Source organism: Crotalus tigris, unplaced genomic scaffold (genome assembly GCF_016545835.1).
Source record: "Crotalus tigris isolate CLP2741 ecotype Arizona unplaced genomic scaffold, ASM1654583v1 scf7180000024422.1470167, whole genome shotgun sequence".
Lineage (NCBI taxonomy): Eukaryota > Metazoa > Chordata > Lepidosauria > Squamata > Viperidae > Crotalus > Crotalus tigris.
Genome location: NW_024100588.1, coordinates 267,338 through 295,172, shown reverse-complemented (window position 1 = coordinate 295,172; position 27,835 = coordinate 267,338). Strand labels below are relative to the sequence as shown.

At 36.8% G+C, this 27,835-nt stretch overlaps 3 protein-coding genes across 7 annotated transcripts; all 3 read left to right on the top strand.

Annotated features, from left to right (window-relative positions):
* Positions 1 to 4,435: 4,435 nt before the first annotated feature.
* On the top strand, positions 4,436 to 21,921 carry LOC120302074 (olfactory receptor 49-like). Its single transcript, XM_039330006.1, has 3 exons — positions 4,436 to 4,490; positions 6,258 to 7,385; positions 21,838 to 21,921. The coding sequence occupies exons 2-3, from the start codon at positions 6,441 to 6,443 to the stop codon at positions 21,919 to 21,921; spliced, it is 1,029 nt and encodes a 342-aa protein (XP_039185940.1). The 5' UTR covers positions 4,436 to 4,490; positions 6,258 to 6,440.
* Positions 20,559 to 24,663, top strand: LOC120302059 (olfactory receptor 49-like). 5 transcript variants are annotated; one of them, XM_039329986.1, is made up of 3 exons: positions 20,559 to 20,917; positions 22,214 to 22,418; positions 22,955 to 24,663. In XM_039329986.1, exon 3 carries the CDS (start codon positions 22,966 to 22,968, stop codon positions 23,908 to 23,910), a length of 945 nt encoding a protein of 314 aa, XP_039185920.1. In that variant the 5' UTR covers positions 20,559 to 20,917; positions 22,214 to 22,418; positions 22,955 to 22,965; the 3' UTR covers positions 23,911 to 24,663. The 5 variants fall into 5 exon arrangements, with proteins under 5 accessions (XP_039185920.1, XP_039185921.1, XP_039185918.1 ...); XM_039329987.1 differs by having other exon boundaries at positions 20,559 to 20,990; positions 22,232 to 22,418; XM_039329984.1 differs by having other exon boundaries at positions 20,559 to 20,990.
* Positions 24,664 to 26,313: 1,650 nt separating this feature from the next.
* Positions 26,314 to 27,609, top strand: LOC120302005 (olfactory receptor 49-like). The gene has a single exon (XM_039329894.1). It carries the CDS (start codon positions 26,662 to 26,664, stop codon positions 27,592 to 27,594), a length of 933 nt encoding a protein of 310 aa, XP_039185828.1. The 5' UTR covers positions 26,314 to 26,661; the 3' UTR covers positions 27,595 to 27,609.
* The last annotated feature ends 226 nt before the right edge of the window (positions 27,610 to 27,835 follow it).

The window sequence follows — 27,835 nt, the reverse complement described above, 5'->3', positions numbered from 1 at the left end:
AACTGACAAGTGTAAAATCTAGAATTTCATAAACATACTGAAACAAACTACTACTATCATGTCAAATCAATATTTGGGGAACTACACCGCTTGCTTGTTTATTTCCAGGTTTATTTCAAAGTTGTGGTGAGCAAATTCTGAATGTCTTGAAAGTATCTGAGATGCCTTCCTCAAAAGACAAGCTTCCCATAAAAAAAATCCCAATTAAGGTTCCCCCAGTGGGCAGCTTCAGTGAGTATTTTTGGTGTTTTCTCTATAAGAGATAACAGAGACATGATAGCAGTGTCCCAAAATTTGAGGGTCTGCCACAAAGAACCTAACCTATTTTCCAAAGCACCCAAAGACAGGACAAGAAGCAATGATGGAAACTAATCAAGAAGCGAAGCAACCTGGAATTAAGGAAAAACTATCTAACAGTGAAACAATTAAGAGAAGCAACCTAGAAATAAAGAGACATTTCCTGACAGTTGGAACAATTAATCACTGGACAACTTGCCTCCAGAAGTTATGGGTGCTACAACACTTGAGGTTTTGAAGAAGGGATTGGACAACCATTTGTCTGAAATGGTATAGGGTTGAACTAGAACAGACATGTCAAACACAAGGCCCGGGGGCCAGATACGGCCCATGAAGTGGTTTCATGTGGCCCACGAAGCCATCCTGTAAACAGTGAGGGAATGGCTCCCACTGCCTTGGCCCTGGCCCAGGCCAGCCGGGAGCCAATGTACAATTTTGTGCTGGCCATCTTGGCACTTGCCCCTGTGGACCATGCCTTGGCACTTGCCCCGGTCCCACCCTTTTCTGCCAGAGACCCTCAGATCTGTCCCACTCCTGCCCAGGCCCCCACAGGCACCCTTGACACAAATGATGTAGAACTGGCCACGCCCATCCAGTAGGCCACACCCACTCCATCCACACCCACCCAGTAAGCTGCACCCACCCTGGCCACACCCACCTGGCCCTCTGAGGGCAACCGCAATGCTGATGCGGCCCTCAGTGAAGTTGAGTTTGACACTAGAAGATCTCCAAAGTCCATTCCAAATCTGTTATTCTGTTAAGAAGGGTAGAGGATGAGATTTCCTGCCAAGATCAAAGATTTTCTGGCTATAGACCAGCATGTTGGATAGATAATTTCCCTTATTCTCTTTTGGGTGATTGATTCCATTACAAATAATAAAAAGACATTTATGCATATAGAACATATTTATAATTTGAAAGGGTGATAACTGTTTCCCAGTTACTCTTATTAGAGGAAATGTATTGCTTCTATTTATCTCTAATAACTAGCTTTTTTTTTCTATTTAAATTCTTTGCACACTCCATTAAAATAAGTGGAGGAAGGAAACTGCAGGAAAAGAGGCAGTAATCTGAAAATAAGTTAATTTGTGTTCTATTGAGATGAAGTTCTATTTACAACTAGCTGTACCCAGCCATGCGTTGCTGTGGCTCAGTGTGGTTAAATGGAAAAGAAAGAAAAGAGAAAGTGCACGTTTGTAATATGTTTAATTTCACAATGCTTGTGGGTATACAATATTTTTTGTTGTTCCATTGTGTGTGCAGATATAGAGATTATGTTCAACAGATGGCACTGTTTTTCAAAAACAGCATGTTTTTACCTGTTACATATAATATAGGTATATAAAAACACGTGCATATTCGAATGCAACGTTGTGTCAAAATTTCAAAGCAATTGGTGAAGAACTTTCAGAGATTTAAGATTTTGAACAAACGAACATTTATATTTTTATTTATATAGATAAACACATTGATGTTAATGATACATTAAGTTGTGAGTAACTATTTTTATTGGTTTTTTTGTTTGATGTGATTCAACATTTTGAGATTTATTGTGCAGGACACTTGCCATTCATTTCATATCTAAAAGGACTGCAGTAATGTTTTGAGTTGTAATGATGTATAAATTATACCTTATTAAATCATTGCAAGCTCTTCTATCTATCACAATTCCTTTATTAACTATAATAAAACAAAGTAAACTGAAAGGTCTCTGTGAACAAAATGTTCCCTACTATAAATTCTTAACCTGTTAATTAATTTTCTGGAGCATAAGAGAAAGAAAACAAAATATTAATCTTCTTGCTTGATCTTCAATAACCTTAATTGAGAGCAAGAGATGTAATTCTCATACACTGTGCAATAGGCCATTTTCCAAGGGAAAAAAAATCCTCTCTTATAAAATACACAGTTTTTTTCTATTTTTATTTATTAAAAACAGTTTAAATACAAAACTCCTAATTTTTTAACAGAAACAAACTAACAACAACAAAAAACCCACAAAACAAACAAGACATTTAAAAAGTACATTAAAAAACCACTAATACACATACACATATTATTTGCCCTTAGTTGAATGCTGATAAATATATTAGAACAATATTAGTTTCCTACTCCTTGAGAAATAGGCCCCCATTTTTTTTAAACTAATAATTCTATTTGCAGAGAGGTTACCACATTAATCAGTCATCTATCCACTATATTAATGACAAAAACAGCTACTGTAGCAGGTAAAACAATAATTAAAAAAGCAAGATTAAAATTTCAAAACCCTCTGTTAGCAAACTGTTATTGTAATCAACTCATAGAAAGTTTACTGCAGTTTCTTATCTATAAAATACAAACAGTTTCCTGACATCTTCAGACTAAATGTCTATGGAGATTTTCAGTCATGCATATCACAGTTGTCCCAAAGATGCTTTTTCATGAGGCAACTGGACTTTCTTGTTTTTCCTTTGAAGATGTTTCGCTTCTCATTCAAGAAGCTTCTTCTGCAAGGAGTATAAATCCTTCCATTCCCCACCATCCAGTCAGAGCTGAAGAAACCTCTTGGATGAGAAGCGAAACGTCTTCAAAGAAAAACAAGAAAGTTCAGTTGCCTCATGAAAAAGCATCTTTGGGATACCTTCAGACTAGTTATCTTTATAGGTAATCCTTGAGGTACAATTGAAATTGAGTTTGGAATTATGATTGTATGTCAGTTATTAAGTGGTCCCCATGTGACTGTGTCGTATTTTATAACCAGTTTTGAGGTTGTCGTTCATTGAATCAACACAGTTTTTAAGCAAACCTAACAGTTATTAAATGAATTGCAATGCAAGTTTTTTTGTCAGAAACCAGAAGTAAATGCCAGATTTTGGCAAATATCGTACTAAATTGTGGCTAAATGTAACTGTAGGAAGCTAAAAACCTCACAATTGTAGGCCAATTGCCCAGCACTCAAAATGCAGTCATAGGAGTGTTGGAACTTTGAATTTGGGTTGTAAATAGTCCTGAGGAAATCCATTGTAATTTTGGTCATTACATAAGTGACTGTTCATAACTTATACTGGGATATAAGTTTTGGGGAGCAGCAAAATGTTGTTGGTTTGATGATTGCAGGGATGTGCATAGTGTTGGCAAAGTTTTTTTTTCCCAACACAATTACCCTGAAGTTAACAAGGAAATATATAAGAATCTGAAACTTGTCCTGTTGCTACTTTAATTCTGATGTTCACTTTCAGTGTCTTTATTCACTTGCTCAGAGTTTGAGTAGTTTGCCCTATGTAGAAATTGGAGGGGCACATAAAGAAAGACTAAAGTATTATACAGGTAGTCCTTGACTTACAATTGAACACAAAATTTCTATTGCTAAGCAAGACAGTTGTTAAGCAAGTTGCACCTCATTTTACGACATTTTGGGCACAGTTGTTAAGCGAATGCTACAGCTGTTAATTGAATCATACGGTCGTTAAATGAATCTGGCTTCCGCCATTGGCTTTGTGGTCAGAAAGCAACTGGGAAGGTTACCAATGGTGCACACATGAGCCTGGGACAGTGAAATTGTCCTAAATACACCCCAGTTGCCAAGTGCCCGAATTTTAATCACATGACCATGGGGATCCTGTAACGGTTGTAAATGTGAAAACTGGTCATAGGTTACTTTTTTTCAGTGCCATTGTAACCTCAAAGAGACATTAATCAAATAGTTGTAAGTTGAGGACTATCTTAATACATTAGAAAAATATTAGCTTATTAGCATCTGACCTTGCTTCTCCCCTCTTTCTTCCTTTAATTCTTTGTATTTAAAATCCTGTAAGTGTGAATTTGACTCTACCTGTCAAGATGGAATGGAATGATAATAGAACAGAACAGAACAGAACAGAACAGAACAAAACAAAACAAAACAAAACAGAACAGAATATTTCTGGTGCACTATCTAAACTAAATTAAGTCCCCTAGTTCTTACATTATGCAGTTTCTTTACTATTATGTTCATTGGAAATAAAATAAGAGACAATCAAATTAGCAATGCTTAGTCATGCCTCATGGGGGTTCTGTAATGAGCAGCCAATATCAACATATACTGTAGTAGACATTGATTTGTATATATAGAGCTTGCCCAAAAAGGTATCCAAGAGAAAAAAAAATCTTTACATCTCTAGTTTGCCTGCTCTGACACATTTATGAAGTAACTACTGTACATAATTTTCAAGGTATATTTTAGGAGGGTGACCTGATTCAAAAGTCATTAGTGGCATGTATCTTGGGCCAATGATCTATCAAAATGTGTTTGGGGTTAGATAAAGGGCATATTTAGTAGAAACAAGGAATGGGGTATGTTTAGTTTAATAAAAAGAAGGACTAGGGGTGACATGATAGCAGCCTTCCAATATCTCAGAGGTTGCCACAAAGAAGAGAGGGTCAACCTTTTTTCCAAAGCACCAGAAGACAGAACAAGAAGAAACAGATGGAAACTAATCAAGGAGAGAAGCAATCTAGAACTAAAGAGGAATTTCCTGACAGCTAGAACAATTAATCAGTGGAATAACTTGCCTCTAGAAGTTGTGAATGCTCCAAAACTGGAAGTTTTTAAGAAGAGATTAGACAACCATTTGTCTGAAATGGTATGGGTCTCCTGCTTGTTATACTAGAATCTTCTGTACTAGAATATTTCCCAGGTCCCTTCACACTCTGTTATTTGTTATTCTGTTAAGGACTCACACTCCAGAAGGAACATATTGATTTGCTAAATATCTTCAATGGGATGTCTTCTATCAGGATTCTACAGCCTTAAGATGATTAAGGTGGTGGAAAGATCACCTAAGATATCTAATGTAAAAAAATAGGACCCCTTATCAGCCTTAACAGAGCATTTGTCTGCGGTTGCTTAAAACAATTTACCCAGCTTATCTTAGCTGTCTTCACCAGGTCTTTTTTTATATATAAAAAAAGTATTTTATTATTTTTTCAATTGTTACAATTCAGTAGTGCTTGATGAACAATGTATTGTCTGGGATATTTGTTTTTGCCTAGTAATAGAAGTTAAATTCTTACTCTCTGTCTTGTGGTAAAATAAGGACCTCTTAGCAGTCTTAACAGAGGATTTGTCTGCAGTTGTTTAAAACAATTAACCAGCTTATCTTAGCTGCCTTCACCAGGTCTTGAATGATGCTAAGGAAAGATGAATTTCTATGAGAATTTCTATGAGAGAGAATTTCTGTCTTCGTATCACCACTTCCCTACATTCACCACTCAGTCTTTGCTTCTGAATTACAGCACAACCTAACATTTAATAGAAATTTTCAAAGATGCTTCAGTTGGGATTTGGTTAAGGGAAATATATGGACACATGGATCCTGAGGTGCCTAGCATGTTTTTCAGACTAGGATCGTCTTCCGTTTTAGAGTTTCAAGACTGATGAACCATATCATTTGAATGTATATTACATATTCCAAAAGATTTGTTCACTTAAAGGGCCAATGAATTAAATTGATTTAAAAGCACAATGTAATGTAGAACAAAAAGGTTGCATTCTTCTTTTTAACCTATAGAGCTTTTTAAAAATATATATATAATCATTTTTTAAAAATGTTATTTAGAATTGGAGGAGAAATAATTTTGATTCACATTTTGGGATGAATTTACTTATAATTAGACTCACACACTGTAAAACATCCACAACACTTATTGTCCTTCAGTATTTGTATTTTTTTTTAAAAAAAATTGTACTTCAAGGTTTAGAAAAATGAACACTTAAAAGTTATATGACAATTAGAAAAAAAGACAGATTCCCACAATAACAGAACAGAATAACAGAAATAACAGAAAATAATTTCATATTTTCATAAAATTCAATGTGAAATAAATCATTTCCTGTTTTCCTAAAATTCAGCAAAGCCCCATTTCTGTAAGATGTACTCATCAATTCATCAAATGTTTTGAAAAGAACTGACATCCTTTCTGTGTAAATATTTCTTCAGGAGAAAATCACCCTCCTGAAAGAGAGAACTGGGCATCTTCAGAAGACAAAAGGAACTTGAAGGAATTGGGTCATAATGAAATTCTGGTTACTGGAGAGGTTTCAAGGCAAGGTAACTCAGCTGAATATTGAAATTACATGAAAGTATCTTCTATCAATTCCTGATCACGGTTCCATAGTAACCATGAAAAGCAATGAAACGAGAATCAGTGAGTTCATCCTTCTGGGCTTCACAGACATTCGAAAACTGCAGCTCCTGTTCTTCGTCATCCTTCTCTTTTCCTACTTCTTCACAATTACTGGAAATGCTCTGATCATCATCCTGGCTAATAGAGACTACAGGCTACACAGCCCAATGTATTTCTTCCTCTGGAATTTTTCTGTTTTGGAGATTGGATTTACCACTGTTGTAACTCCCCAAACCTTGTCCCATCTTTTGATGGCCCATAAAATTGTTCCCTATGTTGGTTGCATGATACAGTTTTTCATGTATTTACATCTGGGCACCACTGAGTTCTTCCTCTTAGCGGTCATGTCCTATGATAGATACCTGGCCATCTGTAACCCCTTACGCTACCCATCCATCATGCAGAAGAGTTTATGCACTTTGCTGGTTCTCTGTTGCTGGATTGGAAGCTTCCTCCTCATCATTGGTCCCTTTGTGATCTTCCTACAGCTTCCAATGTGCAACTCAAACATCCTGGACCATTTCTTCTGCGACAACACACCATTGATGCAACTCCTTTGTGGGGACACTAGACTTCTGGAACTGTTTGAGTTTGTCACTGCTGTGCTTTCCTTGCTGGGGACTTTAACCATTTCAGTAGTTTCCTATGTCAACATAATAAAAACTATCTTGAACATCCCATCTGCTACAGGGAGAAAGAAGGCGTTTTCCACCTGTGCCTCTCACTTCATTGTTGTGTCCATCACCTACGGGAGCTGCATCTTCCTTTATATCAACCCATCCCAGACAAGCAAAGTGGAGTTTGGCAAAATAGTGGCCATTCTGAACACCATTGTTTCCCCTTTGCTCAATCCTTTCATTTACAGCTTGAGAAACCGACAAGTTCAGGAAGCCTTGAAAGATCTATTGAAGAGCTTCCGGTCTGAGGCGACGGCGATGGCGGCTAGCTTTTAGCCGTCCAGCTGGGGAAGTGTCAGAGCCGCGGAGCGCAGCGTGCATCAGCTGGCCCGCGGCTCGGAAATCCCTTCCCGGGCAAAGGGAAGGGATAGAGAGTGCAGGGATAGAGGTAGAACCCCTGAACCCCTTCTGGATTTGTTTCTAGAGGGGGTGAAAGGAGTGTTCCCTCGGAGCTCCTGCTGATCTCCGCCTCCCAGCTGTTTTTGCTTCCTAGGAAGCAAAAGAAACCGCCGCTTCTATCTCCGTGTTTATAGCATTCTGGTGAGTAATTTTTAAACGGACGGAGCAGTTTAAAGGATTTTTTGTTATAATTTAGGTGTTTAATTTTTTTATTTTTTGATTTCTACTATTATTCCTCCTTTTTTTGTTATATTAGTGAAAGGATTTAAGATGGCGCTTTGAAAGTGTCGGAGTTTTTTTTTCCTTTCTCTTTTGTTTTACTTTCCCTTTTTAAGGATTGGTTTTTGCCTTTACTTTTGTTTTTGGTTTAGAATTTTTTCTTTTGAATTGTTTGCTCTTTTATTTTTTATTTTTTGGATTTACTCTGGACTTTCAAGGACTATAGTTTGTCTCTTTTTAAAAAATTTTTTTCTTTTTTTTTTCCCTCCTCCCTTCCTGGCTGGAGGGGAAAGGGAAGTGACAATTGTGCTTTTTAAAATGGCTTCAAAGAGGCAGCAGCCTTCCTCAATATCTAAGGTTATTTCTTCTCCTATAACTTCCACTGCACAGCTACAACAACAATCTAAACATGTACCACCGGCTCAGCCACCACCCTCCCCTCCTCTATCTGGACTTTCAGCACAAGAGGTTAGAGGCATAATGGGAGAGATTGTAGTTCAAATGAGAGAGGAAATGAATCAATTTGTCTCACAGATTAAATCAGAAATTAAATCTGATCTCAAAGAAGAGATAACGGGGATAAAGACTAAATTGCAAGAAAACAATAATGAATTACGACAAGATATACTGGCAGCTGTTTCAGGTTTGGCTACTGTGGTGGTTAAGCTCGATGCAAGGCTTGAGGAAGTGGAAGACAAAGTTGACTCTTTGGATGACAAAATTCAAGATGTGGAAAGGAAGGTGGACTCCTCACAAGAAGATATTTTGATGTTTCAGTACAGACAAATGGAGTATGCCCTGAGGATCAGAGGCCTCAAGGAAGATGTGAATCAAGATCTGGTGGAGGTGGTCCTTACTGATCTGGCGCTGGCCTTGGATATGGATAAAGGAGAATTACAGAGAGAAGTGGAAAAAATTTATAGGCTCAACTCCTGGATTGCTAAGCAGAAGAACTTGCCTAGAGATGTGGTGATTTATTTTACAAAGAAGTCCCTGCGGAATGAGATTATACAAGCTTTTTACAATAAAAGATTTCAGATTGCTGCCCAAGATGTCATCATTTTAAAGGAAATCCCATCCAAAATTTTAAGAAGCAGGAAAGACTTTGCTTTTTTAACCAATGAGCTTAAAGCTAGATCGATGCCATTTAGATGGGAAATTCCGATGGGTATTGTTTTGAGCCATGCTGGGACACGCTACAGATTGAACACAGTTGATAAAGCTAGAGACTTTTATATTTCAGTCCTGGGTGCAGGCTCAACTTCATCTGGTCGGAAATCTCTGAGTGGCAAGGAAGTTGAGCAGCAATCTGAGGCATTAGATTTGGTTTCCGCTGGGATGATAGAAGCTGTAAAGCAACGCCAGACGGAGGTTAAAGAGCAGAGGATGACCCGTGCAGCCTATAAGCGTAAAGAGAAGGAGCAACGTAAAAAAGAGCCTAAAGAGAGTTCTCCTGGAAGTGCATCACCGCCGGTGGGAGGAGCAAGACCCAAGAGTTATGCAACACACGCAGCTCTTTCAGAGTTTGATGGTGTCTTCTCCAGGCTGCGTGCCAAGGGAGATGGCAAAGTTTTTGACCTGGAATGTTAATGGATTGAATTCTCCTCAGAAACGCAAAAAAATCTTTTATTATTTGAAGCAACATACTAATGATGTTATTTGCTTACAGGAAACTCATATTTTACTTAAAGATCAGAAATATTTAGTTAATGCTCGTTTGGGATCTCATTTTATATCTTCTGCTCCTGGGAAGAAAGGGGGAGTTGTTATATATGTTAAACAAAACCTACCAGCTTGTCTGGTAGAATCAGATCCCCAGGGGAGATATGTGATGATTGAACTTGGTATTTATGGTAAGAAAATACTTATAGTTGGACTTTACGCTCCAAATCAACAACAGGAACAATTTTATAAGCAGTTACATCAAAAAATAACATTGTTTGATTATAGATCAGTGGTATTAATGGGTGATTGGAATGGTGTCTTAGATACACAAAGGGACAAGAAAGGTTCCTCTCCTTTTCTCAAACAAGCAAGGCTACCTAAAGCCTTTTTTGATATGAAAGAAGACTGGGAATTAAGGGATTATTGGCGGGAACGTAACCAAGAGGAGAGAGACTTTACTTTTTTTTCTGATAGACACCAATCTTTTTCAAGAATTGACTTTTTCTTGATTACCACGGACTTGTATAATAAAGTAAAGAATGTAAAGATTTTTCCTAGATCACTGACGGATCATAGTCCAGTTTGGATGGAGCTGATTCAAGAGAAAGAGGAAAGAAGATCCTGGAGAGTTAATGAAAATTTGTTTAGACAAGAGAAGAATGTTCAAAAATTAAAGGAGTCTTTAAAGGACTATTTTGCTTTGAATATGTACAAGGGGACTTCAATGTCAATGGTATGGGATGCAGGTAAAGCATTTATGCGCGGTGTTTTGATAAAAATGAATAATTTTTATAAGCGAAATCAGATTCAGAAACGTAGAGAACTTGAGGATGAAATTAAATTAAAAGAAAGGGCTTTGATTCTAAATCCTTCTGATGAAAGTACTAAAGAATCTGTAAAGTTATTAAGGTCACAATTTAATATGTTGATAGCAGATCAAGCTGCAACCAACTTATTATTTATGAAACAAAATACATTTTGTAATGCTAATAAGCCGGGGAGATGGTTGGCTTATCAATTAAGAAAGAAACAGAGACAGAGAATAATAGAGAAAATAAATTATAAGGGTAAACTAGTTTCTCAGAAGGAATTAATTAAAAAATCTTTTTTGGATTATTATCAAAACTTATATAAATCTACTAATGTACAATTGTTAGATATAAATAAATATTTAGCTGAGGCAAGTTTTCCTAAATTGACTGAGGATCAGAAATATGAAATTAATGGCTTAATTACTAAGGAGGAAATTGCCTCAGCAATTCAACAATTGAAACTAGGGAAAGCACCGGGTACGGATGGGTTAACAGCTGTTTATTATAAAGCTTTAATGGAGGAGATGATCCAACCATTAAATGATCTTTTTAATGGTATCTTACAGGGCTTAGAGTTTCCTCCTTCATGGCGTAGTGCCTTTATATCATTGATTCCAAAGGAGGATCAAGATCTTACTTTACCAAAAAATTATAGGCCTATATCTCTTTTAAACGTGGATTATAAGATATTTGTAAAAATTTTGGTAAATAGGCTTATGAGGGTGGTGCATCATCTTGTGCATAAAGATCAATCAGGGTTTATAACAGGAAGGTATATGAAAAACAATGTTAGACAAATTATTAATCTATTAGAATACTTAGATAAGAACAACCAAGTTCCTGCAGGGCTCATATTTTTAGATGCTGAAAAAGCATTTGACCAATTGAATTGGCATTTTATGCTAAGAGTAATGGAAGAAATGAATTTTGGTGAAAACATATTACAAGCCCTTAAGGTAATATATCAAAAACAAACAGCACAACTTATTGTTAATGGAGGTCTTTCGGAGGTTTTCACAATAGAGAAAGGTACTAGACAGGGGTGTCCTTTATCGCCATTGTTGTTTGTTTTAACATTGGAAATATTATTGATCAAAATTCGAGAGTCTCAGGAAATTAAAGGAATATATGTTAATAAAAAAGAATATAAGTTAAGAGCTTTTGCGGATGACTTGGTTGTTACTTTGTCGCAACCTGATTATTCTGTAGTAAACTTATTACAGTTGATTCATCATTATGGCTTGGTCTCGGGTTTCAAGATTAATGTAAATAAGACCAAAATTTTACCTAAAAATATGTCTAGTCAGGAGAAGCAGATTTTGACTAACTGACGGGTTTTGAGATTGTTAATAAGGTAAAATATTTGGGGGTGATGTTGTCTGTTTCTAATGTAAAATTATTTAAAAATAATTATGAAAGGTTGTGGGTCAGGGTACAGAAGGACTTGAAGAACTGGGAAAAGTTGCAATTATCCCTCATGGGAAGAATTGCAGTGATAAAAATGAATATTTTACCCAAGTTTCTTTTTCTGTTTCAAATGTTACCAATTTTGAAAAATGAGATTAATTTAAATGAGTGGCAGAAGGGTCTTAATAAATTTATCTGGGCAGGGAAAAAGCCAAGGGTTAAGTTTAAAATTATGCAAGACTTCCATGAGAGGGGTGGACTTAAGGTACCAAATTTGAAATTATATTATGATGCGGTGGTTTTAACACTAATCAGTGATTGGGTAAATTTGACAAACTCTGAGATACTTTATCTAGAGGGATGGGACTTACTTTATGGGTGGCATGCCTATTTAATATTCAATAAAAAAATGGATTGGGCTTTTAAATCTCATATCTTAAGAATCTCTTTACTTAGGATTTGGAGAAAATATTATAAAAGTGATTTCAAAGTACCATTATGGGCTATACCTTGGCATGCGATAGAAGCAATAAAAAGAGGGGTTAAAATGGATATGGTGTCCTACAGACAGTTACTTAAATGGGATGGACAAAACTGGCAATTAAAATCACGGGAAGAGTTAGCACAAGAAAACTTTATTTATTCTTGGTTCCAATATAGGCAATTACTAGACAGATGGAAGATGGATTGTAAGGTGGGTTTTCTTAGAGAAGATGAAAATCTTATTAAGCAAGTGAAGGATTCAAGACAAACCCACATTAAGAGAATTTATGCGGTTTTAGTTGAATTGGATTCAGAAACGGAACTAATTAAAGATTGTATGATAAGATGGGCGCAGAATTTTGGTGAGCCAGTTTCATTGGACACCTGGGAAAAAATTTGGGTGAGAAATGTCAAATTTACACAAGCACAGAATTTAAGGGAGAATTTTTATAAAATGTTTTATAGATGGCACCTTGATCCACAAAAAATGTCTTATATGTACCCTGACGTGCAACCCAAATGTTGGAGATGTGGTTATAAGGAGGCTTCCTATTATCATATTTGGTGGTCATGCAGAGAGATAAAAGCATTTTGGATCAAAATATGGTGGAATATCCAGAGAATTTTTAGAAGGAGGGTAAAATTTACTCCGCAATTATTTTTGTTAGGTATTGTTACAGATTGTGATACAAAGGAGGTTGTATTGATGTTAAATTTGATTACAGCCGCTAGGCTGTTAGTAGGACAATATTGGAAGAAGGAATCCTTGCCTACATTGCAGGAATGGTTTCTTAAAGTAGCTTATCTGGCGGAAATGGCAAAGATCTCGGCTTTCTTAAAGCAACAAACGCAAGAGAAGTTTCTTGCTGTTTGGGATAAATGGATAAAATTTATACAATTTAGATTGGGTATACAAAAATATTATATAGTTTTTTCATAAGTTTTATTTTTATATATACTATAGATAATCTTTTTATATATATAAATATAAAGTTTTTAATTTAATTTTTATTTTTACTTTTTAAGCCTATATTCTGCTCTGGGAAGCTCAGGGGGGGGGAAGGGAGGGGGGGGTTTGGGAGGGGTGGGGTTTTTTTTTTATATATGTATTGTTTAGTTTTATTTTTTTGTATATGTTGTCTCTTGTTTTGTATTTTTTTTTCTTTTTTGTAAAATTTATAAAACTTTTAATAAAAAAAAAAAAAAAGAAAGATCTATTGAGACAGCTAGCAGTCTTTATTAAAGGTCCAAGGAAAACCTGAGAACATCGTTCTTTGTGGACTTGGTGTGTCTGATATCTGGTTTGTGGGGCTGACCAATATGCCCTTACTTGGTAGTTTGAAGTAGCATTTCCGTTCATCAAAGCCTTATGGTTGAACCTTTGTGGAATATCCATTGAAGTTCTCCAGCACTGAAGGGTCTGATAAATGTGGTCTTCATGTTAGGTTACATATAACTGTTATGGGGTTTCTTTATCTGTTTCTTTTCCCCTAAATCTTAAGAGTAGATAGATATTTTTCAAAAGTGGAAGTTGAGGAAAGAGGATTTCCTTGGAGCACCTCAATGTTTCAGACCATAAAATCACAGGATTAGAAAGGACTTTGGATGTTTTCTTGTCCAGCCCTCTGCTCAAGGGAAGAGATCTTATAGCATTCAGGTCAAATGGTTGTCCAGTCTATTTTGAAAACCTCCGCTGGTGGATCACCCACAACTGTGAGAGGCAAGTTAATTGTTTTCACCATCAGAAAAGCTCTCCTTACTTCTAGGTTGGATCTTTCTTTAACAAGCTTCCTCCATTCTTTGGTCCATCCCATAAACTTCAGATTCATATGTCCAAATTTATCTTCCAAGAATGTTTCCACTCATATTGGTTCTATCTAAAATGTCTTCCCCACAGAGGTCCCATGCAGCTGTCAGAGAATTAATGCAACATGACATTTAATCTCCCCACTATTACATACACACAGATAAACCTTCCTGAAGATCTTTGGTTTGGGTGTTGAAGGTTGGGACTGGCAACCATTCCAAACCACTGTTGAATTGAGCCTTGCATCCTAAGGATGAGTGTGCAAAAAGGAATTGGTGAGTATATGAAATCAAGACTCGAATGGACAAGGCCATGTTTGTGTTGGAAACAGGTGAATGTCAAGCTCTGAAGAACTCTTACGCTGTTTCATCCATTACTGCTTCTCAGACTCAGGGGGAGGAGAGGGGTGAATGAAATGCAGACGTCAGATATTGGTTTTCCTTTCATGTGTGCCAAAATGATGTACTCAATAAAGCTTTGCATTGGAAATTGGATCATCTTAGCTGTGTTTACTTCATTGGGTTTGTCAGTCGGAACCTTTACAGTGAAATGAATTAGTAGTGAAGAGAACATGGTTGGACAAATCAGAATCCCTCAATATCCATTCTGAAGAAGGTTAACATTACTGAGTTCTGGGGAGATGGGTTCTCACCCAGGAATTCATCAGTGGATGTTCTCTGTTCAAGAAATCACATGTTTGCCTCTATGTTTGACTTCATACACAAACACAAAAATATCTATGTAGTAAAACTTCAGTTTAATGACTCATGTGGGGAGGAGGAGATTTGTCCATTGCATCTGGTTCTCCATTAAATCTAGATCTATGAAACTGATCTAATTTACTGCTCCAATGATGTGCATTAATGCAAACAGCATAAATAAACAGCTGATATACCTTATTTTTGTAGCTATATGTATATATGCACAAGGATATACATATACAAACCATAAAATATTCATTTTATGTACCCGTGTTAAGCTGATTTGGGATAGAATGGGTAAAACAGGAGTCCAATCTTCAATCCCACAAATGTGGCATATGTAGATGGGTTTAGGTGGGGGTGGGTGCCTGTTACCTATCATTTCTATATAGGATAGATGATAAATAGATTAGATGGATGGATGGATGGATAGATAGATAGATAGATAGATAGATAGATAGATAGATAGATAGATAGATAGGAGAGAGGGAGAGAGGGAGAGAGAGAGGGAGAGAGAGAGAAAGAGAGAGAGAGGGATAGAGAAGACAGGAAAGCAGGCAGGCAAATATGGATAAATAGATAATTAATTAAACAATCAGAAACTTTGATGACAGTTTTTGATTTAATTTAATCCCCCAGAAAGGGAAAAAATATTGTGGAAGCAGAGATGTAGGAATCATTTTTAGAACACAATTAATTCAAAGAATCACATTTCGGCAAGGTTATTGGTTGGACAATATTGGAAGAACGATTCTTTGCCTACTGTAGAAGAATGGTTGCTTAAAGTTTCTAATTTAGCAGAAATGTCTAAAATTTTACTTTCTAGAGTAGCATTTTCAAGGTAGGTGTGCAATTATTCAGCTGAATATTAATATTAGGTGAACTAATTGTCGTCTTCTATTAAATTCCTGATCAGAGTTCTATAGTAACCATGAAAAGCAATGAATCAAGAATCACCGAGTTCATACTTCTTGGTTTCACGGACATTCGGAAACTGCAGCTCCTGTTCTTTTTTTTTTTTTTTTTTTTTTTTTTAATTGAAAGTTTTATAAATTTTACAAAAAAGGAAAAATAATACAAAACAAGAGGCAACATATACAGAAAAATAAAACTAAACAATACATATATTAAATAAAAAAAAAAAAACCCATCCCCCAGCCCTCCCAAAAAAAAAAAAAAAACCCTCCCTTCCCCCCCCCCTGAGCTTCCCAGAGCAGAATATAGGCTTAAAAAATAAAAATAAAAATTAAATTAAAAACTTTATATTTATATATATAAAAAAATTATCTATAATATATATGAAAATAAAACTTATGAAAAAACTATATAATATTTTTGTATACCCAATCTAAATTGTATAAATTTTATCCATTTATCCCAAACAGCAAAAAACTTCTCTTGCGTTTGTTGCTTTAAGAAAGCCGAAATCTTTGCCATTTCTGCCAGATAAGCTACTTTAAGAAACCATTCCTGCAATGTAGGCAAAGATTCCTTCTTCCAGTATTGTCCTACTAACAGCCTAGCGGCTGTGATCAAGTTTAACATCAATACAACCTCCTTTGTATCACAATCTGTAACAATACCTAACAAAAATAATTGCGGAGTAAATTTTACCCTCCTTCTAAAAATTCTCTGGATATTCCACCATATTTTAATCCAAAATGCTTTTATCTCTCTGCATGACCACCAAATATGATAATAGGAAGCCTCCTTATAACCACATCTCCAACATTTGGGTTGCACGTCAGGATACATATAAGACATTTTTTGTGGATCAAGGTGCCATCTATAAAACATTTTATAAAAATTCTCCCTTAAGTTCTGTGCTTGAGTAAATTTGACATTTCTCACCCAAATAGTTTCCCAGGTGTCCAATGAAACTGGCTCACCAAAATTCTGCGCCCATCTAATCATACAATCTTTAATTAGTTCCGTTTCTGAGTCCAATTCAACTAAAACCCCATAAATTCTCTTAATGTGGGTTTGTCTTTGATCCTTCAGTTGCTTAATAAGATTTTCATCTTCTCTAAGAAAACCCACCTTACAATCCATCTTCCATCTATCTAATAGTTGCCTATATTGGAACCAAGAATAAGTAAAATTTTCTTGTGCTAACTCTTCCCGTGATTTTAATTGCCAGTTTTGTCCATCCCATTTAAGTAACTGTCTATAAGACACCATATCCATTTTAACCCCTCTTTTTATTCCTTCTATCGCATGCCAAGGTATAGCCCATAATGGTACTTTAAAATCACTTTTATAATATTTTCTCCAAATCCTAAGTAAAGAAATTCTTAAAATATGAGATTTAAAAGCCCAATCTATTTTTTTATTAAATATTAAATAGGCATGCCACCCATAAAGTAAATCCCATCCCTCTAAGTAAAGTATCTCAGAATTTGTCAAATTTACCCAATCACTAATTAATGTTAAAACCACCGCATCATAATATAATTTCAAATTTGGTACCTTAAGTCCACCCCTCTCACGGAAGTCTTGCATAATTTTAAACTTAACCCTTGGTTTTTTCCCTGCCCAAATAAATTTGTTGAGACCCTTCTGCCACTCATTTAAATTAATCTCATTTTTCAAAATTGGTAACATTTGAAACAAAAAAAGAAACTTGGGTAGAATATTCATTTTTATCACTGCAATTCTTCCCATGAGGGATAATTGCAACTTTTCCCAATTCTTCAAGTCCTTCTGTACCCTGACCCACAACCTTTCATAATTATTTTTAAATAATTTTGCATTAGAAACAGACAGCATCACCCCCAAATATTTTACCTTATTAACAATCTCAAAACCCGTCAAGTTGACCAAAATCTGCTTCTCCTGACTCGACATATTTTTAGGTAAAATTTTAGTCTTATTTACGTTAATCTTAAAACCCGAGACCAAACCATAATGATGAATCAACTGTAATAAGTTTACTACAGAATAATCAGGTTGCGACAAAGTAACAACCAAGTCATCCGCAAAAGCTCTCAACTTATATTCTTTTTTATTAACATATATTCCTTTAATTTCCTGAGACTCTCGAATTTTGATCAATAATATTTCCAATGTTAAAACAAACAACAATGGCGATAAAGGACACCCCTGTCTAGTACCTTTCTCTATTGTAAAAACCTCCGACAAACCTCCATTAACAATAAGTTGTGCCGTTTGTTTTTTATATATTACCGTAAGGGCTTGTAATATCTTTTCACCAAAATTCATTTCTTCCATTACTCTTAACATAAAATGCCAATTCAATTGATCAAATGCTTTTTCAGCATCTAAAAATATGAGCCCTGCAGGAACTTGGTTGTTCTTGTCTAAATATTCTAGTAAATTAATAATTTGTCTGACATTATTTTTCATATACCTTCCTGTTATAAATCCTGATTGATCTTTATGCACAAGATGATGCACCACCCTCATAAGCCTATTTACCAAAATTTTTACAAATATCTTATAATCCACATTTAAAAGAGATATAGGCCTGTAATTTTTTGGTAGGGTAAGATCTTGATCCTCCTTTGGAATCAATGATATAAAAGCACTACGCCATGAAGGAGGAATCTCTAAACCCTGTAAAATACCATTAAAAAGATCATGTAATGGTTGGATCATCTCCTCTATTAGAACTTTGTAATAAACAGCTGTTAACCCATCCGTACCCGGTGCTTTCCCTAATTTCAATTGTTGAATTGCTGAGGTAATTTCCTCCTTAGTAATTAAACCATTAATTTCATATTTCTGATCCTCAGTCAGTTTAGGAAAACTTGCCTCAGCTAAATATTTATTTATATCTAGCATTTGTATATTAGTAGATTTATATAGGTTTTGATAATAATCCAAAAAAGATTTTTTAATCAATTCCTTCTGAGAAACTAATTTACCCTTATAGTTTATTTTCTCTATTATTCTTTGTCTCTGTTTCTTTCTTAATTGATAAGCCAACCATCTCCCAGGCTTATTGGCATTACAAAATGTATTTTGTTTCATAAATAATAAGTTGGTTGCAGCTTGGTCTGCTATCAACATATTAAATTGTGACCTTAATAACTTTACAGATTCTTTAATACTCTCATCAGAAGGATTTAAAATCAAAGCCCTTTCTTTTAATTTAATTTCATCTTCAAGTTCTCTACGTTTCTGAATCTGATTTCGCTTATAAAAATTATTCATTTTTATCAAAACACCGCGCATAAATGCTTTACCTGCATCCCATACCATTGACATTGAAGTCCCCTTATACATATTCAAAGCAAAATAGTCCTTTAAACACTCCTTTAGTTTTTGAACATTCTTCTCTTGTCTAAACAAATTTTCATTAACTCTCCAGGATCTTCTTTCCTCTTTCTCTTGAATCAGCTCCATCCAAACTGGACTATGATCCGTCAGTGATCTAGGAAAAATCTTTACATTCTTTACTTTATTATACAAGTCCGTGGTAATCAAGAAAAAGTCAATTCTTGAAAAAGATTGGTGTCTATCAGAAAAAAAAGTAAAGTCTCTCTCCTCTTGATTACGTTCCCGCCAATAATCCCTTAATTCCCAGTCTTCTTTCATGTCAAAAAAGGCTTTAGGTAGCCTTGCTTGTTTAAGAAAAGGAGAGGAACCTTTCTTATCCCTTAGTGTATCTAAGACACCATTCCAATCACCCATTAATACCACTGATCTATAATCAAGCAAAGTTATTTTTTGATGTAACTGTTTATAAAATTGTTCCTGTTGTTGATTTGGAGCGTAAAGTCCAACTATAAGTACTACTTATTGACCATCACAGGAAATTCGGTGTTTATTATCCTGACTAACCTGGACCATCGTCTACACACCCCGATATATTTTTTTCTCTGGAATTTCTCTGTTATGGAAATTGGTTTCACCACTGTCATCACCCCTCCAACCTTGTCACATTTGCTGATGGGTCATAAAAATGTTCCCTATGTTGGTTGCATGGTACAGTCTTTCACGTATTTCCATCTGAGTACCACTGAGAAGACCTACTAGACCTACTGACTAGAAGACCTAGCATGTTTTTCCCCAAATAAGACCCGGTCTTATATATTTTTTGCCTCCAAAAGAGGCACCAGGTCTTATTTTCAGGGGATGTCTTACTTTAGGGCTGCCACAGCCAGGCCTTCAACATCCTGACACCTGTCGCACTGCTGCTTGACTTCTTTAGTGGCTGCTTGCTGCTGCTTGTGGTCAGATGCCATGTGGCACATAGCGGTGGTGCCACTGCTGATGGCAGGAGGCCGCATGGTGCTTTGGGATGGTGCCACTTCTCACAGCAGGAGGCCACATGGTGCTTCGGGCTGGTGTGAATGGCACCAGCCTGAAGTGCGGTGCGGCCTCCTGCCACGTTACCAGCCATGCAGCTACAAGCAGCCACAGAAGAACTCAGGCAGTTGCAAGATAGGTATTGGGGCATGGGAGGTCTGGCTGCGGTGGTCCTACTGGTAAGGAAAACAGGTTTGGGGTGTTTGGGGCAGCTCTACCCCCTCACTCTTGTCCTAGCTTGATTTTTAGGTGTGTCCCTTGCCCCCAAACTAGGGCTTATTTGGGGGGTAGGTCTTACTTTTGGGGAAACACAGTACTAGGTCCCTTTCAGCTCTATTCTCTATTCAGATTATTTTGGAAAATAATAAGTTTGTCAGTGTGTCTCTGTGTGTAATAGAATAACAGAGTTGGAAGGGACCTTGGAGGTCATCTAGTCCAATCCTCTGCTCAAGCAAGAAACCCTATACCATTTCAGACAAATAGTTGTCCAACCTCTTTTTAAAAACCTCTAACGTTCCAGTTACCATTTGAAAAATCACCTTTGGGATTATTCTGTTGAAATGACATATCTATTGAACCAAGGCCAGCCAAAGCACAGGGGAAATTACCTATCCCTATAACATAATGAGATGACATCATTTTTGCACTCTGTGCTTCAAAAACTAACAAACCCTAGGTTGTGGTTTATAAATCACAGCAGTTGATGTGATTTATCACAGATGTGAAGGCAGAACGAAAACACAACCAAACTTGGTGTGTGGCATGAGAGAGGGCAAAATAAAGTGCCATACATGAGGAATGTGCACACAATGATTTTCCCTGTCTTTGGGTTTGACATCAATAGAGGAAGAAGTTATAGAAAACCTGATACAGATTCCCCTGCAATGCATTTTATCACTGCTTAAGGAGGTTCTGAGGGAGCTTTGCAAGCCAATCCTGTATACCTCTTACACCACATGCTTCAAAACAATAACAAGCTCCATGGTTTATAAGAAGTTACTTCTATGCTCATTGCTGTGAAAAAAATATGTATGTATGTACGCAGAAAAATTGTCCTCTGTATATCTGTGATCCAAGAATCTTCTGAAAGGCACTCTTGATGGTGAATGTTCTCTTTTCCCAAATTTGAATTAAGGAGTAATGTTCTGATGGATGCTTTTTCCTTGTTTTTTATTTATCGATATATTCAACCCAGTCTAATAAACTAGAGGATGGTTTTACTGGCAGAAAGAAGATAGCATAGGGTTCATGAAATCTGTATGAATATTTTAATATAAATTGGAAATGGTAAGTATTTTGGAAATGTTTCAACGCTTGGGTCAAGAACATTGAGGTTTAATTCTGCTCTGAATATCAAGACCGTGACTGCAGAGTTTCTGATTTTTGCAGTAGGTAAAGGCTTTTTAATGTGTGATGTTTAGGATGCGTTTAGAAACAAAACTCAAGCCCATTTTGTTTTACTCCTATAATTCCTCATAGGGGAATATGCCCTGCAGAACCCATTAGAACTTACTTCTGAATCAAGTCTCTTTTGATCCTAGTTTATAAGCGTGCAGGTTGTATTTGCCTGGCTGACAAATCTGGATGATGAATATTTTGTCAGAGAGTTAATTAGTCTGAAATTTCCCTGAATAAGCTTTATGTTGAATTCATCTCCCCACTTTACCCTCATGGCAAAATGCTAAGGAGATGTTAACCAGCACAAAGGTGTTGTCCTAGAGTGAACTTCCAAAAGGGACATTTAACAATTAGCAGGTAACCTATTTGCCTTCAGAAGTTCTGGATGGTCCATCACTGGAGGCTTTTAAGAAGAGGCAGGAGACCACTTGTGTGGCATGGTATAGGGTCTCCTGCTTCGGACAGGTTGAACTTAAAGACCTCCAAGGACTCTTCCTACTCTATTCTTCTCTATTTCTGTATTATCTCTGTTACTATGAATCCTCTTGTAGACCCAAGAAGGGAGGATCATTGGGAAGAAACAAGGGACTGATGAATTTTCTACTGTGTCTACAATGGAGAGACACATAATGTGAACACTTAGCTTTCCGAAGAAGGATCTAATGGTTAGAAAAATGAAAAAACAACAGAATAGGACAATCAGCAGTAAGGTGGACAGACTCAGTTCCAGCAATGATGAACGTATTATTGGAAGACTTGAAGGACCAGGTTAAAGACAGATCTTCTGTTCAGTAGGAGTTGGAAATGATTTGATAATTAATCTATATTGGACATATTTCCAATTTGGTAATACAGTATTATTTTTTCTTTTCTTTTATTCCCCATCTTTCTTCCTTATTCAACAATTATCCAAAATTGTGACTGGAGCTGTCACCCTTGTTCCAGGAAGTTCTCAAAAATTATTCCTCTTCAAGCGAGATTCATCATTTTCTGCTAGTGCAGCAGGATAAGTCTTAAACCCAGAGAAGCTGCTAAGCGGTCCAATTATGTTTTCTGAATGCAGCTCCATTGAGAAGAATGATAGGATCATCTTTTCTTCAGGACTTGAAACATTATCAATTTGAAACACAAGGTTAGTAGAAATAACTACTTAGCATAGTATTGGTAGAAAGCTGTTCAATATTCACTGACCATTATAGAAGATATAAAATTACTGTAAGACTTTTTTTCTCAGAAATACTACACCTGCATTATAGCAATACCACTTAGATTATATACCGCTTCACAGTGCTTTACTGCCCTCTCTAAGCAGAATTTTCTTCTGACAGAAAGAGAAAAATGACTTTTCTCAGGTGAGATGGGAAGAGAGCACTGAGCAAATATAAAATAATCAGATACTTTAACCATGCAAAAATAGATTTTTTTCATGACTCCAAGTATGACTTATTTTGGACAGGTGAGAACACAGTGTGGTTTCCTATACTCTCTTAGGCTGATGACTACAAGTACCTTGATCCGATTCAAACCATCATTTATTACTTATGTCAGAGACCAACCATTTGATGGTCTACAGAGAATTAAAGCTGGTGAAATTGTGTTCATTTGTAATGGGCAACTGAAACAAAATTGAAGTTGGAATAATCTCTTCTCACTTCACTCTTTTTTTAGGAATGAACTAAATGGCAAACAGCACCACAGTGAGGGAATTCATATTGTTAGGGCTGACTAACAACCAACAAATTGCTGTTGGCCTTTTTCTCATCCTGCTTGGGATTTATTTTTTGACATTGATAGGAAACATGTTGATTATTATTATCACATTGGTGAATGCCCAACTCTGTAGTCCAATGTATTTCTTCCTCCGACATGTGGCATGGATAGAGATTGGGTATATAAGTAGCATCATTCCTAAAACGCTGGCCAACATAGCCACTGGTAACAAGAGTATCTCTTTAGCTGGTTGCTTCGTACAGATGTTCCTCTATTTTGTTCTTGGCACCACTGAATTCCTTCTACTGGCCACAATGTCTGTTGATCGCTACATAGCCATCTGTAAGCCTCTCCACTACACAACCATCATGAATGAACAAATCTGCTCATTATTGGTACTTTGTTGCTGGATTGGGAGTTTGTCACTCATTCTAGTTCCATCTGTTCTTTTCTTTCAAATGCCATTTTGTGGTCCTAACATCATCAATCATTTCTTTTGTGACAATGGAGCACTAATCAAACTCTCATGTGTTGATACCAGCCTCCTAGAACTGATTAATTTTATGATTGCCATATTCTCTCTGCTTGGGACCTTAAGTGTCAACATTGTATCTTATGTCAAAATCATTTCCACGATTCTGCGCATCCCATCAATTACAGGGAGGAAGAAGACATTCTCCACCTGTGCATCTCACATGACTGTGGTCTCCATCACTTACAGCAGTTGTGTTTTCATGTACATAAGACCCAAAGGCAGCAGCAAATTAGATTACAACAAAATGATAGCCCTTCTGAATACTGTCCTGGCTCCACTTTTGATCTCGTTCATATATTGTTTGAGGAACAGACAAGTGCAGGATGCATTGAGGACTGAACTGAGACAATGGATTGAGTTTTGCAAGAAATTGAAGTGATTTGTCATTGATATGACCTTGAATCAGATTTTAAAGTTCAACTTCTGCTTTGTTAAATTATGGCATGCGCTGCTTTCAGATGTAATGATCACACACTGAGGTGGTTTATAAGAGGACGTGGTAATCAGGAAGCAAAGCATCTGATAATCCTCAACAAAATAAAGCACAATATATCAGAAACATGCACAAAATATTTTGTTCTGTCTTTGGGTTTGATATCTACAGAGGAAACTGACATAAAATGCTTGATAGATATTTCTTGCAATTTGCAATAGGTTTCTTTGATCCTCAAGAAGTCCCTGTGGGATCTTCACAGTTAGTTTTGAATACATGTTGCACCTTATGCTTTAAAATGGTAACTAGCTTCATTGTTTATAAGAGGTGGCTTCCATGTTCATTGCCCTGAAAATATATGGAAGACAGCAAAACTGCACAGCGGGTACATCTGAGAATGCAGAAAGTTATGCTTCCCAAACATTGAATTAAGGGGTAACATTTTAACAGATGCATTTGCTTTGTCTCTGATTTGTAAGCAAAATCAGCACCATGTCACAATCTAGAAAAATGACTATTACTCACAGAAAATTGCAAGACCATAGCCTAGAGACCATGAACAATTTCTGAATCTGTTTTGTGTATATTGTAAGTGGTGGAAATACTGCCTGCCAAATATAAACTAAGGAGAGAAAAAAATGATATATATTGTTACTTTGCCTCTGATTTGTAACATTATTAAACATATCCTCTATAAAATGTTCTGTTTCTTAGCTGAGAGAGCAAGTGTTGTCAAAAACAAAACAAAACCCTCTTTTGTGGTCATGTGGCCAGCATGACTATATGCTGAGGCATACAGAATGCTGCTCCCTTCCTATCAAAGTGGTACCTATTTATCTACTCACATTTCTATGCTTTAGAACTGCTAGGTGGGCAGGAGCTGCAGCAAATTATGGGAGATCAACCTGTTGCACAGCATTCAGGTCTCAAATGTAGGCTGTCAGTTTTCCAACTAACAAGCTCAGCATCTTTAACTGCTGAGGCACCATGCCCTCTTTCAAAAATATACTTCCCTTCTACTATCCAATATTCAATAGTGGTGAATATCTGTAGCTCAGGTGTAGGATGAGGGTAAAAGTTCATTGTCTGAGCTTGTGGGTTGGTTTCCAAACATTTCATTACCAGGCTAGGTAACATCTTCAGCAGAGTTTAGGGGATGTCAGTGTCAGCATTCTTCTGTTTATAAGGGCTTCAGGTGTGGATGTGTCAAGTGAGGGTCTTGTGATGGGTCTTGTAATGGGGAGGCTACAGTAGGTCAAGCTCATTGGGAGGTGAACTGCTGATGGAGGGGTGACTTGCATGGGTTGGTTGAGCATTGGTGCTATCTCTGGTTGGCTGTTTGATTGATTTAGATTCTGAGGGGTTTGTAGATTGGTTGTACATCAATGGTGGGATTCATCCAGTTCGCACTGGTTCTATAGAGCCAGTAGCTAAATTTTGTTGAGTTCGGAGAACCGGTTGAACCCATGCTGCTTCTGGAAGTTTGTTCTAGGCCTTGGAAGCCTGGAGGAGGTCTCCCAGGCCTAGACTGGCCCACCAGAAGTGTATTGATGTCATTTTTGGAAGTCCGTTCTAGGTCTTGGAGGCCCAGGGCTGCATCCACACAGAGAAGTGGATATTCAGGTATTTAAATCCCACCACTGTTGTAGGTCAATGTGTCTATTGATGGAATTGCTTGTGGAGTGCCAGGCTTCGATTGTCCAATATCCCCTGAGGAAAAAAAAATGATTGTGGAGTAGAACTGTAATCTGAGAAAACATTTCAGACGTGACCCTCCCTAGTTCTTCTGAAGATAAGAAAAGAAACAATATGCATTCAGACTTGCAAGATTCTATTACTACAATCTTTTAATCAAAAGATTGTTAGTGTGATGGAATGTAGTAAGAAGATGGATTTCCAGGTGGGAGGAGTTACATTCCAGGACAGCAAGAGACAACTCAGTCCAGGTATTACATATGAAAGAGGTTGAAGACAGCCCCACACTGATACCTCAGAGAGTATATTGTAGGTGCATATAGTAGTGTTCTGGCAAGATTTTGTCTATAGATGTGACGCAATAAAGAACTCAGCTATGAAGAATCACCATTCTTAGCTTTGGATTGGTCAATCAGTTTGATGTCTTTGGTTAACAAGTTTGGTCTACCTTGGAGGGCTGACACCTAATTGTTTGCGAAAATTGCCTCAAGTTTTAGGAGAATCAGGTGAACTTTTTTCATAGAGAGAATGAATTCCCTAAACAACCAGTGGTGCTTGTAAACAAATTAACAAGTTTATCTCTTTAATTAAGATGGGAATTGCTACAGAAGGAACATACAGAAAACCTTCAAGGACATGGGCATAACTTTTTTGATTTACAAAAATGGGAGGATTAATAGAAAAAGAGGAAAGGGTTTGGAGAAGATATGTCTCCTTCTCATACTGATCTGCATTAGTATTCACTTTGTTTCTCCAATAACACTTTCCTCCTGGTAGCTGAAGACTTTCTGAGTAGCATTTTCTATAATGTAAATTTAATTTTACATTCAATTTAATAATCTCTCAACTATTCTCTGTTTTCAAACTCTTCTTATTGATCACTACAACTTCAAAAGGGATCAAATTATTATTTTTTATTCCAATGTTCTGAAAGAAAGTTTGGACGCATCAGACCTTTTCCATTTTTTTAGAGATTTTGTTCCAGAAATAACCCATAATGGAATGGCAGAAATATTGAACAAGACAGCTATGGTAACTGAGTTCATTCTTGTAGGCTTCGCCCGCATCCGATGGCTGCAGATTCTCCTCTTTTGGGTCATCCTTCTCACTTACCTTTTGACCATCATGGGAAACCTTCTCATCATCTACATCACTCTGGTTGACCATCGCCTCCATACCCCTATGTACTTTTTCCTCAGGAACTTCTCTGTCTTGGAAATAGGATTTACTTCTTCTGCCATCCCTAAGGCTTTGTTTAACTTGGCCTCAGGCAACAACACCATTTCTCTTGCTGGCTGCTTTTCACAAGCCTTTTTCTATTTTATTTTGGGCACCGCTGAATTCTTTATTCTGTCCACAATGTCCTTTGACCGGTACGTAGCCAACTGCAACCCTCTTCGCTACACAGTCATTATGAACAGCCAATTGTGTACTCAGTTAGTGGTAGGATCTTGGATTATCAGTTTCCTTTATGTCATAACGCCCCTCATTCTATTATTTCGTTTGCCCTTCTGTGGTCCAAATATCATCAATCACTTCTTCTGTGACAATATGCCACTGATCAAACTTGCCTGCATCAACACCCAATTTCTGGAATTGATGGATTTTCTCATGGCCACCTTTACTGTGCTGGGGACTTTGGCTATCACAATAATTTCGTACATTAAAATCATTACTGCTGTGATGCACATTCCTTCCAGAACTGGAAGGCAAAAGGCTTTCTCCACTTGTGCTTCTCACATTGTGGTAGTTTTCATCACCTACGGGAGCTGCATTTTCATGTATGTCAAGCCCACACGAAGTGGTGGACTGGACCTCAGCAAGACGGTAGGTGTTCTGAACAATGTGGTTTCTCCTTTGCTCAACCCCTTCATTTACAGCCTGAGAAACAAGCAGGTGAAAACAGCTTTGAAGGATGCTTGTGGATGGAGATGAGCATCTTCTAGTCAGGGGAATGAGATATGTGAGAATGAATATAAGGGCATGTACAACATCAAACCGATGACAACGTGTAGATTCCATACTTCAGTCCTTCAGATGGGAAAGTTAATGAACTAAGAGAAAAGACAGAGAGACTCAGAGAAAGAAAAAAGGACTTTGAAGAATATTTGTTATCCTTTGTTATCCTTGTAGATACTGCTCAATTAATAAAGGGCCTAAAGACTGGGCTCTACCA